The 12,598-nt window shown below is 40.2% G+C and overlaps 1 protein-coding gene across 1 annotated transcript in view; it reads left to right on the top strand.

The window, feature by feature from the left end:
* LOC120954926 (thrombospondin type-1 domain-containing protein 4) overlaps positions 1 to 12,598 on the top strand; it is a 93,067-nt gene that overhangs the window by 30,851 nt on the left and 49,618 nt on the right. The window contains exons 5-7 of the mRNA XM_040375273.2: positions 10,122 to 10,212; positions 10,276 to 10,378; positions 10,447 to 10,604. Coding sequence (XP_040231207.2) covers positions 10,122 to 10,212; positions 10,276 to 10,378; positions 10,447 to 10,604 — 352 coding nt within the window. The remainder of the gene's footprint in view (positions 1 to 10,121; positions 10,213 to 10,275; positions 10,379 to 10,446; positions 10,605 to 12,598) is intronic.

The following is a 12,598-nucleotide window of genomic DNA, read 5'->3' on the forward strand; positions in this document are numbered from 1 at the left end:
GAAGCTTAGACGCCTGCTACGATTTAGACTGCTCGTGTCTAGACTTTAAACACAAAACACATCTTGCAAGGATTAATCGAGACAAATTTTTCGACTCAAATTTTCTTATCTCAGATATTTTTTTTGCATAATATTCTCTAGACAAAAATATGATAAATCATCTCTTTTCTTGCGAAAGAAATCAAACTTGTCTTATATATTTATCATCTCTCTCTATTTATATGCATATTTTTTCACATTCCTTTAATTAAAAGCTACGATAAACCCATCCGAACCAATTCTATATTGTTGCAGCTCAAATTGCCATGAGCCGCTAAACCGTCAGACCCACGGTAGTTTCTCAGTGGTATCGATTCGATATCGGAGTTTTAATTAAATTTAATACAACGGAAAGTTCGCTTGTGTTCTTTGCTGCATACTCTCGATTGAGACCATTGCTCGGCATGAATCCGAGTCCGTTCAGATGCGCATTATAAAACCACTTTAACTCGACCGCTAAACTGCGTGACTGCGGAATTCCCTCGCTTCGGAACTGCGCCGAAAATGAGCACTGAAACGATCCATCGTAATCATGGATTAGGTAATAAAAACGGAAAGTTTATCTCATTTATTGCTGCCAGTTTGAGAGACTGTGCAATGCGAATTTAATTAAAGTGCGAATGAGAAGTACTGGAACAAAGGCGAGATTATGGAACGCGAGTGGAACTGAGTGTGGCACAGCATCTGACAACATTTGGTGCAGATGATTTCATTCGATGGTAAATTGTTTCAAATTCTTTGAATAGTACGGCACTGTCTAGAAGCATAGAGCAGTACATTCGAGAAATGGTGTAAAAGGATTATTTCAAAAAAATATATCTCTACAAAACTTTTAAGTTTTAAGCAATCTGCCTCCTTTGCAGATGAATCTGTTGTTCGAGACTCGTTGCGCAGCTTATCAAAATAACTAACTCAAACGAAAGATTGCTCAACAATTGCCCATCCATTAAAGACAATAAAACTAAAGTATAACAATCCAAAGCGTAAAAGCAAACACAAGTGTGAAAACTTTCTGCATCAAATTCCCCGGATAGGCCTTTCCACTCCCACTTCGTACCCTAACTCAATACAATTTTCATCATAATCTTCATCATCATCCTCACCTACCGCAACGCACCCCTTGACCAGCGGTGGTGAATGTCCTAGCTCGCACAGTTGAACGTTGAGCGCAACAAGTTTTTGGCAACTGATTAAATTAAATCGCAAAATATAAATAATCCTTCGTCTGCGCGACGCCGCTACAAATAGGATATGAATGCCGCAAACTTGTGCCCGCTGCGGGAGAAGAACAATTCAGGGGAGTCGAGAAGAGAGCGTACGAAGAAAGCGCGAAGCATAGAGACGCGCAGGGAATTTTCATTCCCGTAGTGAAATCAACCCGCCAGGCACGTTACTGACTCATTGTTTTTCTTTCGCCGGCAGATAAACCACCCTAGGCAAGGGGCTTGTCAGCATAGTGCCATCGTCTGAATTTTACTAAAGAGGATTAGCTTTCATCTGGGGCTCTTCTACGTCTAGCGCAATTTATTATAAATATTGCCATGCATTGCTGGGTCAACCACCCGATCGTATCGTCGTGACCTCGATCATGAACATCTTTGCACCGTGAACTTCATTCAATTTTCTTTAGTGCAACAGTTTTGAATGTCAAGATGGGCCGAACCTAGAACCTAGAACACTTCGATTGAATAACAATGCAAATCGAGCCAAACATCGCCACCGGACAAGATGTTTGGTAAAGTGAAGAAAAAGGAAATGATTCGCAAGACATTCATCATTTCATGCGTTATGCCTTTTTTATATTAGCTTTTTTTGCCTATAATGTAGCAGCATTCATTGGAACATTTAAAGTTTAAACTTTTCAATGGTTTGATAAATCATTCTTTTCTATTGTTTTCCATCTCTCAAATCACTCTTTATCATTATAAGCGATCGTATCAATCATGCGCACAAAACTATGTTGTAATAGAGTGATATAAATACGCCAATCAAAATTGAAAATGGTTTCGGTTGAATTGATTGAATTGAATGAGTTGTTCAGGATACAACATAACTTCAGGTTTAGTTGCACGGGGTGATGTTCCATTCTCCTATCCACGTGCTAAGTGTATCTAGTTTGCAAAGAGCACTTCTGCTCCGTACAGGCATAAGTTTAGCGGAACACAATGTTAGCTGTGCACTTTCAACAAGGACTGCAATTTGTTGGAGCGCTTTTGCGCGTTGGAGACACCAACGATGTGGTGTCGTTGTGCCGTAGTGGTCGGTAAATTGGTTATTGTCGGTAATAGAATTCAAATCATACTCTGATTATGCACCAACTTTCCACTCCCACAAAAGGCAATGGTGTAGAGAGTCTTATGCTGCTCTATGTGCAAGTTTTGCTAATAGGAGACCCTTATTATTTCCCGCTCGGTTTAGTAGGTTGTAGAAAGGAGCACATATAGAGGACGAAAGGCACGAAAATATCCCCTCGTCTTTCCATTCGCAGTATTTGGTGTAGTGGGCATGTGAATTTGAGGAGATTATTCAATGAGTAGGAATGGAAGGCTAGATGAAGTGTTTATCTTTACACGAGAGAATGAAATTAGCTCGAAACATAGAGCTTCCTACACCTACTATGGACAATTTCCTATACCAATCTATTATTATTATTGTTATCATTGGTTTGCAATTAGAAAGCCCCTCGTAATATTAATAACGCTTCAACAAGCAGTTGGTGTTAATGAACTGCAGCTTATGATGATGATTAATGGGCTCATACAGGACATGGAAAGTGGAGTTATAATCACATGGTGATGGTAGCTTGTCTTAAACGAATGCAATACAGTCTTTCAAGTTATGCCTTTTTTTTATTTTGACAGCACTTTTTCTGTGGATTTGAAAATGACGACACATTAACATTTGTTTCTTTTACTTGTAAGGACTTACCGTATGGAATTCACTAAAAATCTGTAAACGAATGTTCTCCCGTGCGCATGAATCCCAAAAATAAGTTTGAATACCAAAATACTTCGTTTTCTTTGTACCTGTTAAAATATTACAAGTAAAGATTCGTGCATTCCAGTTCATGGCGGATGGCAAAAACTACAGAAAAAGAAACTAGGCCCAAAAAGAAGAAAAAGAAGGTCGCCGAACTCTGCTCGATTTTACGTTGGCATGGGAAATGGTGATTTTAACAGGGTTGGGCTTGAAATTGGGCTTGTTTTGTCGAAACGCGGCTATTCATTTCCATGTGTTCTACACGAAACTTAAAAATATGGTTTATGAACAGTTGACAACTCTAACAACAATAAATAATTTTATTCGATTTCATTAATTACATTCATTACTTGTATAAACATTTCATTTTCATATTCATTACTGTATAAACAAAACATTTATGCAAAATTGGCAATATCTAAGACAAAAAAGAAAATGTACACAACGAGAGTTTTTAATGTATCAACGAAGTAAAACATTCACAAATAAAAATCATCAGTACTACTTTTTCTCGTATGCGGTGCAAAACTCACGTAACTTGGCATGTATTTTCAGGTGTAAACAATGATTTTAGAATTTCTAAACTTTATTATTTTTTCTCAAAAAAACAAGTATACGGTTTTTGTAGTGTTTATGTGATTTAAAACTACAATTGTCAAAAATCTGCTCAAATATCTTGTAAAAGTATCACAATTCCTACAAGAGTCTAAAATGGATTACTTACAGACAAAAATAGGTTCGTTAGAGTAAAAAATAAACGCGCACTGTCAAAAATTGATGCCTTAGAGCCATAATTAGGTGGCAATGACTGTAATAAGCGTCTCCTTGAATATATAGTATGCGTTATATGCCTTGATAGCCATTCTAGGAGACGGCCATCACTACTTAACGGCATCCCCGTCATGGGTTCAAGCCACATCTGGACCGTCCCTTCGCAGTATGGACTGACTATCCGGCTGTCTCGAAAGCTTATATGAGCTGGTATGACTGCGTAGGTCATTACTAGAGGTGTGCTAAATCCAGAACCGTACGATTCATTTAGTTCACGTAAAATGAATGAACTGGTGTACAATAAAAGAACTATATGGTTCTTGCGATACACCAAAATGAAAAAGAAATCATAAAAATGAGTGCAAACATTCATGATTATTTTGAAATAATCAAACAGAAAACCCTTCCAACATTTACAAAATTTCGAAACAAATCAAGAAATAGCCGATGTTAAACTATTGTTGTGAATCGCTTTGCCGGGTGATAGATAGATTGATCTTCTTCTTCTTCTTTGGCACAACAAACGTTGTCGGTCAAGGCCTGCCTGTACCCACTAGTGAAAGTGAGCTTGGCTTTTCAGTGACTTATTGTTAACATAGCAGGATAGTCAAGTCCTACGAATGGGGGCACGGTCTATTCGGGGCTTGAACTTATGACGGGCATTTGTTGTTAAGTCGTACGAGTTGACGACTGTACCACCAGACCGGCTTAGATTGATTGATAGATAGATACAAATGATAGATTGTCAATATTGGCTTGCTTTTCATGCGATCAGACCAATGAATTAATCTGTAGTTCTATCTATAGTTTCTAATACTGTACCGATTCACAGACTTTACAGGTATTCCTATTTGCAAAAGAACGAAATAACCGAAATCACGTTCACGTTCATAGCAATGAACGACACGCTTCACTCACGTTTACTTAAAACAACCGAAATGCCCGTCTATAAACGTTACACAAATTAGAAGAAGAAATATATTGATAGAAATATAAGATATATAAAACTAGGTACAAACCCCAATTTAGTTGCATGTATTGCAGCTGCAATTTTCCAATTAACACATTGGAAATTGCTATTGGATTGGAAGCTTGTCAAAAAAGAGTGTCGTATTGTTCATTACGTGAAAGAGTCAAGAAAGTGCCCCAAAATTATGAGAACTCCTGAAACCCCCTGTATACATATACCTGCAACAGAGGCTGTTACAATGAAGAAACTAATAAGCCACCCCGTTCAAAAAGGATCGGCAAGCAATGATTCGGTAGAACCAAAAATGATAAAATGATTTCTGTTTGTTCACTATCTCGCTTCTATTACATCCCTCACAATTGTGTGTTCTATGAAATTAAAACTTTACCCTCACACTTAAGGTAGGAAGCTACCAGCAGGAATTGCTATTGTCCAACCAGTGTGCTTGCGGAATTCTTGTAATTAACCCCTAGCTCAGTTGCATGCTCTCTGGTTCTTTTTTGCTGGATAGGGGGTTTTATTTCTTTTTCATTGCATAAATTTGCCACAACTTTGTGTCACAACTTTTACATTTACGCCCATTTCAACGAGGCTGGGGTGACAGTGACGTAGTGTAGTGTGCCATTTAGCAAAGTTCTCGTGTCGCACATCCGAGAAGCGACAGTCCTTGTGCAACAGAAAACATTTAATTCTATCCGAGCGAATAAGTGCGGAACCCGTAAATGGATTCCGCTTCCGCACTGAATTCGTCAGGCTTCCGGTTCTGCTAACACAATGAGAAGCACCGGGGCAGAGTGTTGCGTCGAGAGGCCGCGGGAAAGGTACTCACTCCACAGGTACCGTCACCAGCATCCTGACACAAGCCGAGGCTGCTGGACCGGACCACATACCGTATTTAAGAAAGTTGTGTTATTTCCCACTTTTCAGAGCTTCGGAATTCACGCGCATAAAGACGTGCTATTCAAAGCGCGTAGAAGCATAATGCCGTCGCTCGTGTTTTCTTTATCACGCGTTCTTTATCTGTTCTTTGGGTTTTATGCTTACACTAACCACGCACTGTACAGGGACGAAAGCAGTTTCCCAGCATTTCGAACGGAAAAGTTATGAGTGAAATAAACCTAAGCCAACTTCTACGACTACTTCACGCACCCAAAAAGACATTACAAGAGTGTCTGTAGCTTGTTACAGCGCTCGTTTCTCTAGACTTCGGTCACCAGAACCGAAAATTTGTTCCGTTGACGGCGATCTTAAATAGACACTTTCCTTCGCCACCCTGCCTATTACAATAGCTCCCTTGAAGAGGTTCCATTCCCCATACCGGGAAGTATCAGTGCAGCGTGTTAGCTCAACGATGATGGTTACCGGCACCGATGGGGAGACGATGGAGTAGATAGAAGCTTTGATTCATCACCGTCACAAGTAGATAAAATACGTTTGTAATTCGCTTCGAAAAACAGGCACTTGATCTCCTTTCCGACTCGCGACCGGCGGCCGGGGTCTGGCTGGTTCGCGAGGTCTTTCATCCGCACGAAGCGACGATGGGCTGCACTTGTGCAACCCGTTCGCCCGTGCTTCGGGCAAGTGACGATGGAAATATAACGATGAGAAAACTATAATCCACTTTTATCTAATTATGCCACTCCGTTGCCTTTTCTCGCTTGCTACTGGAGCGCGCGCCGCTTGTATCTTTTTGTACGGTTTTATCGCTTCGGCAATATTTCGGTGCAGCAGCGCTAGTCGATGTTCTTTGCTGCAAGGAAGAACCCCCTACACGAACAAATCTGCTGGGGTCTTTTCTCGGTGGTTCCCTCTTTGCAATGTTTTGAAGGAAAATGGAATCTGCAAGAGTTGGAAGCTGTTTTTCTTTTCTACTACAGCTTCAACGGTCGACAATTTATTGGATTCATTAAAAATGTCGTCTCTCTGGTGCAGTCAACGATTGCACCAGAGCCGAAACGGAATCTTACTTGACAATTGCACCAAACTATCAAAGGCGATTGAGTTTTACCGTCCACTCCCGGCACTGGTTTGATGCTTGTTTTTATTTCGCCTGGTATTTCCATTTCGGTATTCATAGCTGGTTTCAAATGTTTGAACTGAGATGTCTTTTCAAGAACAAACACACACACACACACACACACACACACACACACACACACACACACACACACACACACACACACACACACACACACACATACACACACACACACACACACACACACACACACACACACACACACACACACACACACACACACACACACACACACACACACACACACACACACACACACACACACACACACACACACACACACACACACACACACACACACACACACACACACACACACACACACACACACACACACACACACACACACACACACACACACACACACACACACACACACACACACACACACACACACACACACACACACACACACACACACACACACACACACACACACACACACACACACACACACACACACACACACACATTTTGGATCCAAACATTTAACCTATAAAAAAACGAAAGCAAGCGAGAAAGAGAGATCAAGTAAAATTGGTTCAGTGTTTAATCGGATTATCAAAATCTCAGCACGAAAGCAGATCCTCTTCACTCGTACTCTTCTGGTAAGTATGGCGGAATGCAATCGGTTAGGATACGGTTCGGAGCGGGCAACAGATGAATGTATACGACCAGATTGCATTCGCTTTTTCTTCGAGCGAGTTTTCTTTCGGCACTTTCATCCTAAGCCGGAGCAGTTTACCGTAAAGGTGTATATCTTGTGATGATGAGCAGGGGAAGCACTCGTTCTAGCTGTGAAAGGTCAGCTTTAAGTGAAGTTACGCTGGAAGTAGCTTGTCTCCTGCGGTTCATTCGTCCAAAGAATGTGTATACCTGTACACTTTCCGTTCAATAATCTGATCCGATAAGCACTGGATGCAATCTCGTACAAGATTAACACGATCAAGCATAAAGTAGTCAACTGCCAAAGTTTTAATGCAAACTTCGTATTATGATGTGGTTTGATCGAAATGATCTGCTATCAGTTTTAAAACATAGATTTTTTACTGATTAAGCAATTAGCATTGTAGATCATGCTTTTAAGCAAGGAAGATGTACAGTATTTGAGAACTTATTCTGCATTTTCAGAAAATTAGTGATTTGTCTTAAATCTCTTGAAAATAATTTGCTTCTTTTAGATAATTTTTAGGTAATATACTCTTTGAAGTCGAGCCGGTCTCGTAGTAGAGTCGTCAATTCGTACGACTTAACAACATGCCCGTCATGGGTTCAATCCCCAAATAGACCGTGCCGCCATACGTAGGATTGACTATACTGCTATGGGGGGAAATCAATTAGTTACTGAAAGCCAAGCCCACAAGTGGTACAGGCATGCCTTGACCGACAACGGTCGTTGAGCCAAAAGAAAAAAAAATAATACTCTTTGAAGTATTTGAAGATATGAAATGAATTATTTATGATAGTAAGTAAAAACGGACTATTTTTTGGTATCTAAATTGAGCATTTTCTTGTTAATTTAAATAGATTATTCTGAGTGTCTCCATATTTTTCATAATATGTTTACAATAACCAAACTTTGTTAAACTAGCGCACCTCTGAGAACAGTTTCGCCAAAGTCTTTATCCATTCATGATAGAGTCTTCGGAATACCGCATAAAAATTCTCACCATATTCCCAGCACTGACTACCTTGACAGGCCGGTGCCAGGGGCAATCTTGTCAAGCACAATTGTAACTGACGCGCAGCAGTTGTCCGTCGTAACGTACCGACGTGTACCGACGGGCTGTAACGTGCCAGCATCAGCCCGGTTTGGTGTGTAATCGTGAGGCGTTGATTATGCAGTTCACTGGCATTACGGACAAAGGTGCGAAAATCCGTGCGATATGCCCAAAAAACGTACCTCCCACCGGCAGCATTCATAATGGGTCCTAAAACTCTACCTCAACCACCCATTGCCTTCTAAAAGATTGAATTGGAAGAAATGTGCTGGTACGTATCCCTCATTCATCGTTGATGCTGATTGCCCAGGAGAAGCGTATTGTGGCGTTGCTATCTTTGCATCAGTGAACTAAAGCCACTATGAGCGTTCGCGAGTTTTCGGACGGTTTCCCGGTATCGAGAAGAAGATACACCACATTTATCTCGTAACATTCAGCAATTCACGGTACAGGGTACCGGGGAAGTTTGGTCCTCAAATTTGGAACTGGAAGAAGATCCACCAGTGGGTACCAGTGGCTGATTAACATAACACAATCCACGGAGGTCATGCCTTCAGCTGTGTGAGCTATCCCTTTCCAGCTTCCTTCTGTGTCCGGACGGATTTGTTGGTGCTGTCAGTTTTCATTCGACTTCTTTCATCCTCACAGCGGCGTAGCGCGATGGAAGACGACATCTGAATTAACGAGCAACGGACTGTTACGGATAGGTCCGATCCATCGCAACGGTGCGAGATGGTGGCTGCATGTAAAAGATTAAATAATTCAATTTAGTCACATCGCTGCCACTGCCAGGCAAGCAAGTGTGAGGTGATTTTCCGCCTTTTGCTGCGCGTTTTGTGATAGGGTAGTGTTCATTTGGAGCGCACTTTTCCTCACCAATTTACAGCATCGCGAAGGCAAGCACGAACCAATCCGACAAGACATTGATTGATGCGCTGGCCAGCACAGCAGCAGCATTAGAATGTTACTGGTCATTTACATGGTTGATTCGTCCAATTCGTCCTGCCATTACACTCGCACACCATTCGGAGAACTTTGCTCTACTGCGGAACTGATGGGTTCAATTAAACTCCCAAATGTTGGATAATCATTGAGCATGTTTCGTGGAAAAGCAATCACCAGCCATCAATTGAAGGGTATCGTAGCAATATAAATGCATTGAATATATTACTCTCATGTTTGTTGACTGATCAACTGGTATTGGTGCATCGTGTATTGATTACGCGTTCGCGTTGAGTCACTAGGGGAAATAATCGACTACTAGGGAAAGCAGACGCGGAAAACAATTCCAACTAGTGAAACAAGATTACAAAACAAAGCCATTTACAATTATAATGCAACACCGGTACAATGCGATTACCATAACTCCATGACTGCATTTATCTGCAGCAGGAATGTACGTTTTGTGCTTGTATTTTCATTCTACCTGCTTCTCGAGTTGATCCTGAAACTGTTACATTAGTTTACATTGTTTTGATTACATTTTATGAAGTATTGATACTGAACATTTTAAGACACAATACCACTTAAAATATTGAATTACCTTACCTTACAATAATAGTGAATTATTTTTTTCTGTCATTTTTTCATTCCTTTTTCTTAGATACATAAATGGCAAAAAAAGCTCAATGCCAGCCGTTGAAAGCTTTGAGTGCATTGGGATAATTAAGAGGTATCATTTATGCAATGAACAGGTATGCTACTTGAAGCTTCGTACAAACATCGAACAAGACACATACATTAATCAATTATTCTAGGACTGCCCCACAACCGATGGAGATTTCCGTGAGCAACAGTGTGCGAGCTTCAACAGTCAAACGTTTCAGGACAAGCGTTATATTTGGGAAGCTTTCGTCAAAGGTATTTATAATCTGTCGCGCACGACAAATAGCGTTCGATGTTATTAACACAATATTTACTCTTTCCAGAGGATGCCGAGTGTGAGTTAAACTGCAAACCAATCGGCATGCGTTACTTTGCAACGCTCAATAAAACGGTCATCGATGGAACGCCTTGCTCGAAACCCACCGAGTACTTTCGCCGTAATAACAGTGGCCGTGGCATATGTGTCGAAGGGCTGTGCAAGGTATGTGTTGCACGTTTGATACTTTAATTTTTCGCTTTACATTGTATTTTATCATACAACCTGAAGACAAACCGTGAATGCAAAAATGTTTCAAAAGTGAATGCAAGTATGTGTGGTCTCCATACCATTGTGAGTCATTTTCGTTGGCGAATGGTTTGTCCTTATCAGATGTTTGGTTTTTTTTTTGCAAATTTGTGGTACGATGTAAAAAATCAGTTTTCCCACAACAAAGTGCCATTGCGCTGCACGCTTGAAATGACAAGGATCTGTTTACTTTGTTGTGGTGTACATTAAGAGGAGCTGTTATCGGATGGGAAAGGTCGTAAAACCCATTTAAGTTATGGTTCGCTCGCATTCTTCAAATTTACGAGCGTGACACCTTTTATGGTTGTGCAGTTCATTTGTAATCCGTTTGCCCTGTCTTAATCGACAATGCGACGCTTTGGGTTCGTATTCGTTGGATTAGAGCAGTGAAAAAAGAGAGTGTTAGAAACAAAAGCAATGATGATGGAGGTGGTGCAGTATTGTTGTGAAAAGGGCTTAGTTAAACATATAATTACATTCACATTCTGTTTAATGCTTTTCTGAAGCTAGTGTATAAATATCATGCCACAGTTGATATTCTTGGTGTTTGATTACTGAATTTACTCTATAAATTGATGTTATATAAACATACGCTTCACTTAGTTTCTTCCTCGTATGAGGGTTTACGAAATGTTTTAACGGGTGCGTATCTAAGGTTGATGGCATGTTTTCAATGATTCTGACTCTTAGTTTGCGGTGGTTTCTGCAAGGCTGGAAGTAGGAATAGCAACAGTCTCCATGTAGATACTACATACTATCTACGACACGTGATTAATCTAATTAATCTCTCCGAACAGCAGAACTTAGTTAACTTGGTTAACTTAGTTTTAATTCTTTTTTTATTGTTAACGCCTTACAATGTTTATCATTTTCATCACTATCACTGATCACTAGGAACCGCCAATCTTGGCATGATTGTTCTTGCAGTAAACAACCTGCTCAGTCGTGCCCTCCAGCCAATTTGTCAATAGTTGTCTCAATCAAAATAGAGCTTAGAATAATTTACATATTACTGGTCAAAATATTGAATCGAACACATTGGCGAGGACACGATTGCGCGAAGAAAAGCTGATTGCTTACCGACTTGCTATAGCGTTTTGCTCGGAAACTTGTGATATTTTATTTTACTAGAATAAATTAAATTTGGTTTCTGTAAGCATAATTCAGAACGTACCGCTTTGGGTGTGTTTAACAACCAAACGTATGAAGCGCTTTAACTTGCCCTAATTAATTTGAATAAACTGACTGTTTACTAACCGATGATGGAAAACGAAGCAATCTTTTTAGACTTTAGCCGGTATCGCGAAATAAATGGTTGAAAATTAACAGTCGTTAAAAATTGTTCGAATTTGGCATCGCGAACGCACTGAGTTCATTTGCTAATTTCAACGACTGGTCCTATGCCGTAGTTAAACAAACGATCGTAAAGAGCGTATGCGATACAAATGAACAGTCGTTTAATTACACTACTCGATTTTTTCCCTGTGATTGCCTATGTGCGATATCGAGCAGTGGTTAACTATTTTGACGATCGTTCATTTTAACAGGAATGGACAACAAATGAACTCGGTTAAACCATAATGAACTTTAAACGACTGTTAAAAAGAGTTCATTTATTCGCGATACCGGCTGGTGTTATAAAACAGCGGTCGGCAAAGTACAGTATGAGGCAAAATTCAATCTGGTTCGCGAAAAGATTTGCCCGATTTTGATAGAAAGAAAAAACCTATACGAATAGCGTAATAATACCTGAACAAAGATGTTTAGTACTTTTAGTATGACCATTCCATACAGTCGAACTCTTGCAAATTTAGTTATCGTAATATGGATTGACGAAATCATTGATATCGCGACCGGCCCCAACGAACATCGGTCATCTCCATTTAAAAGAGCTATCAAAAGAATCAGCT

Source organism: Anopheles coluzzii, chromosome 3, assembly GCF_943734685.1.
Source record: "Anopheles coluzzii chromosome 3, AcolN3, whole genome shotgun sequence".
In the NCBI taxonomy this organism is placed as follows: domain Eukaryota; kingdom Metazoa; phylum Arthropoda; class Insecta; order Diptera; family Culicidae; genus Anopheles; species Anopheles coluzzii.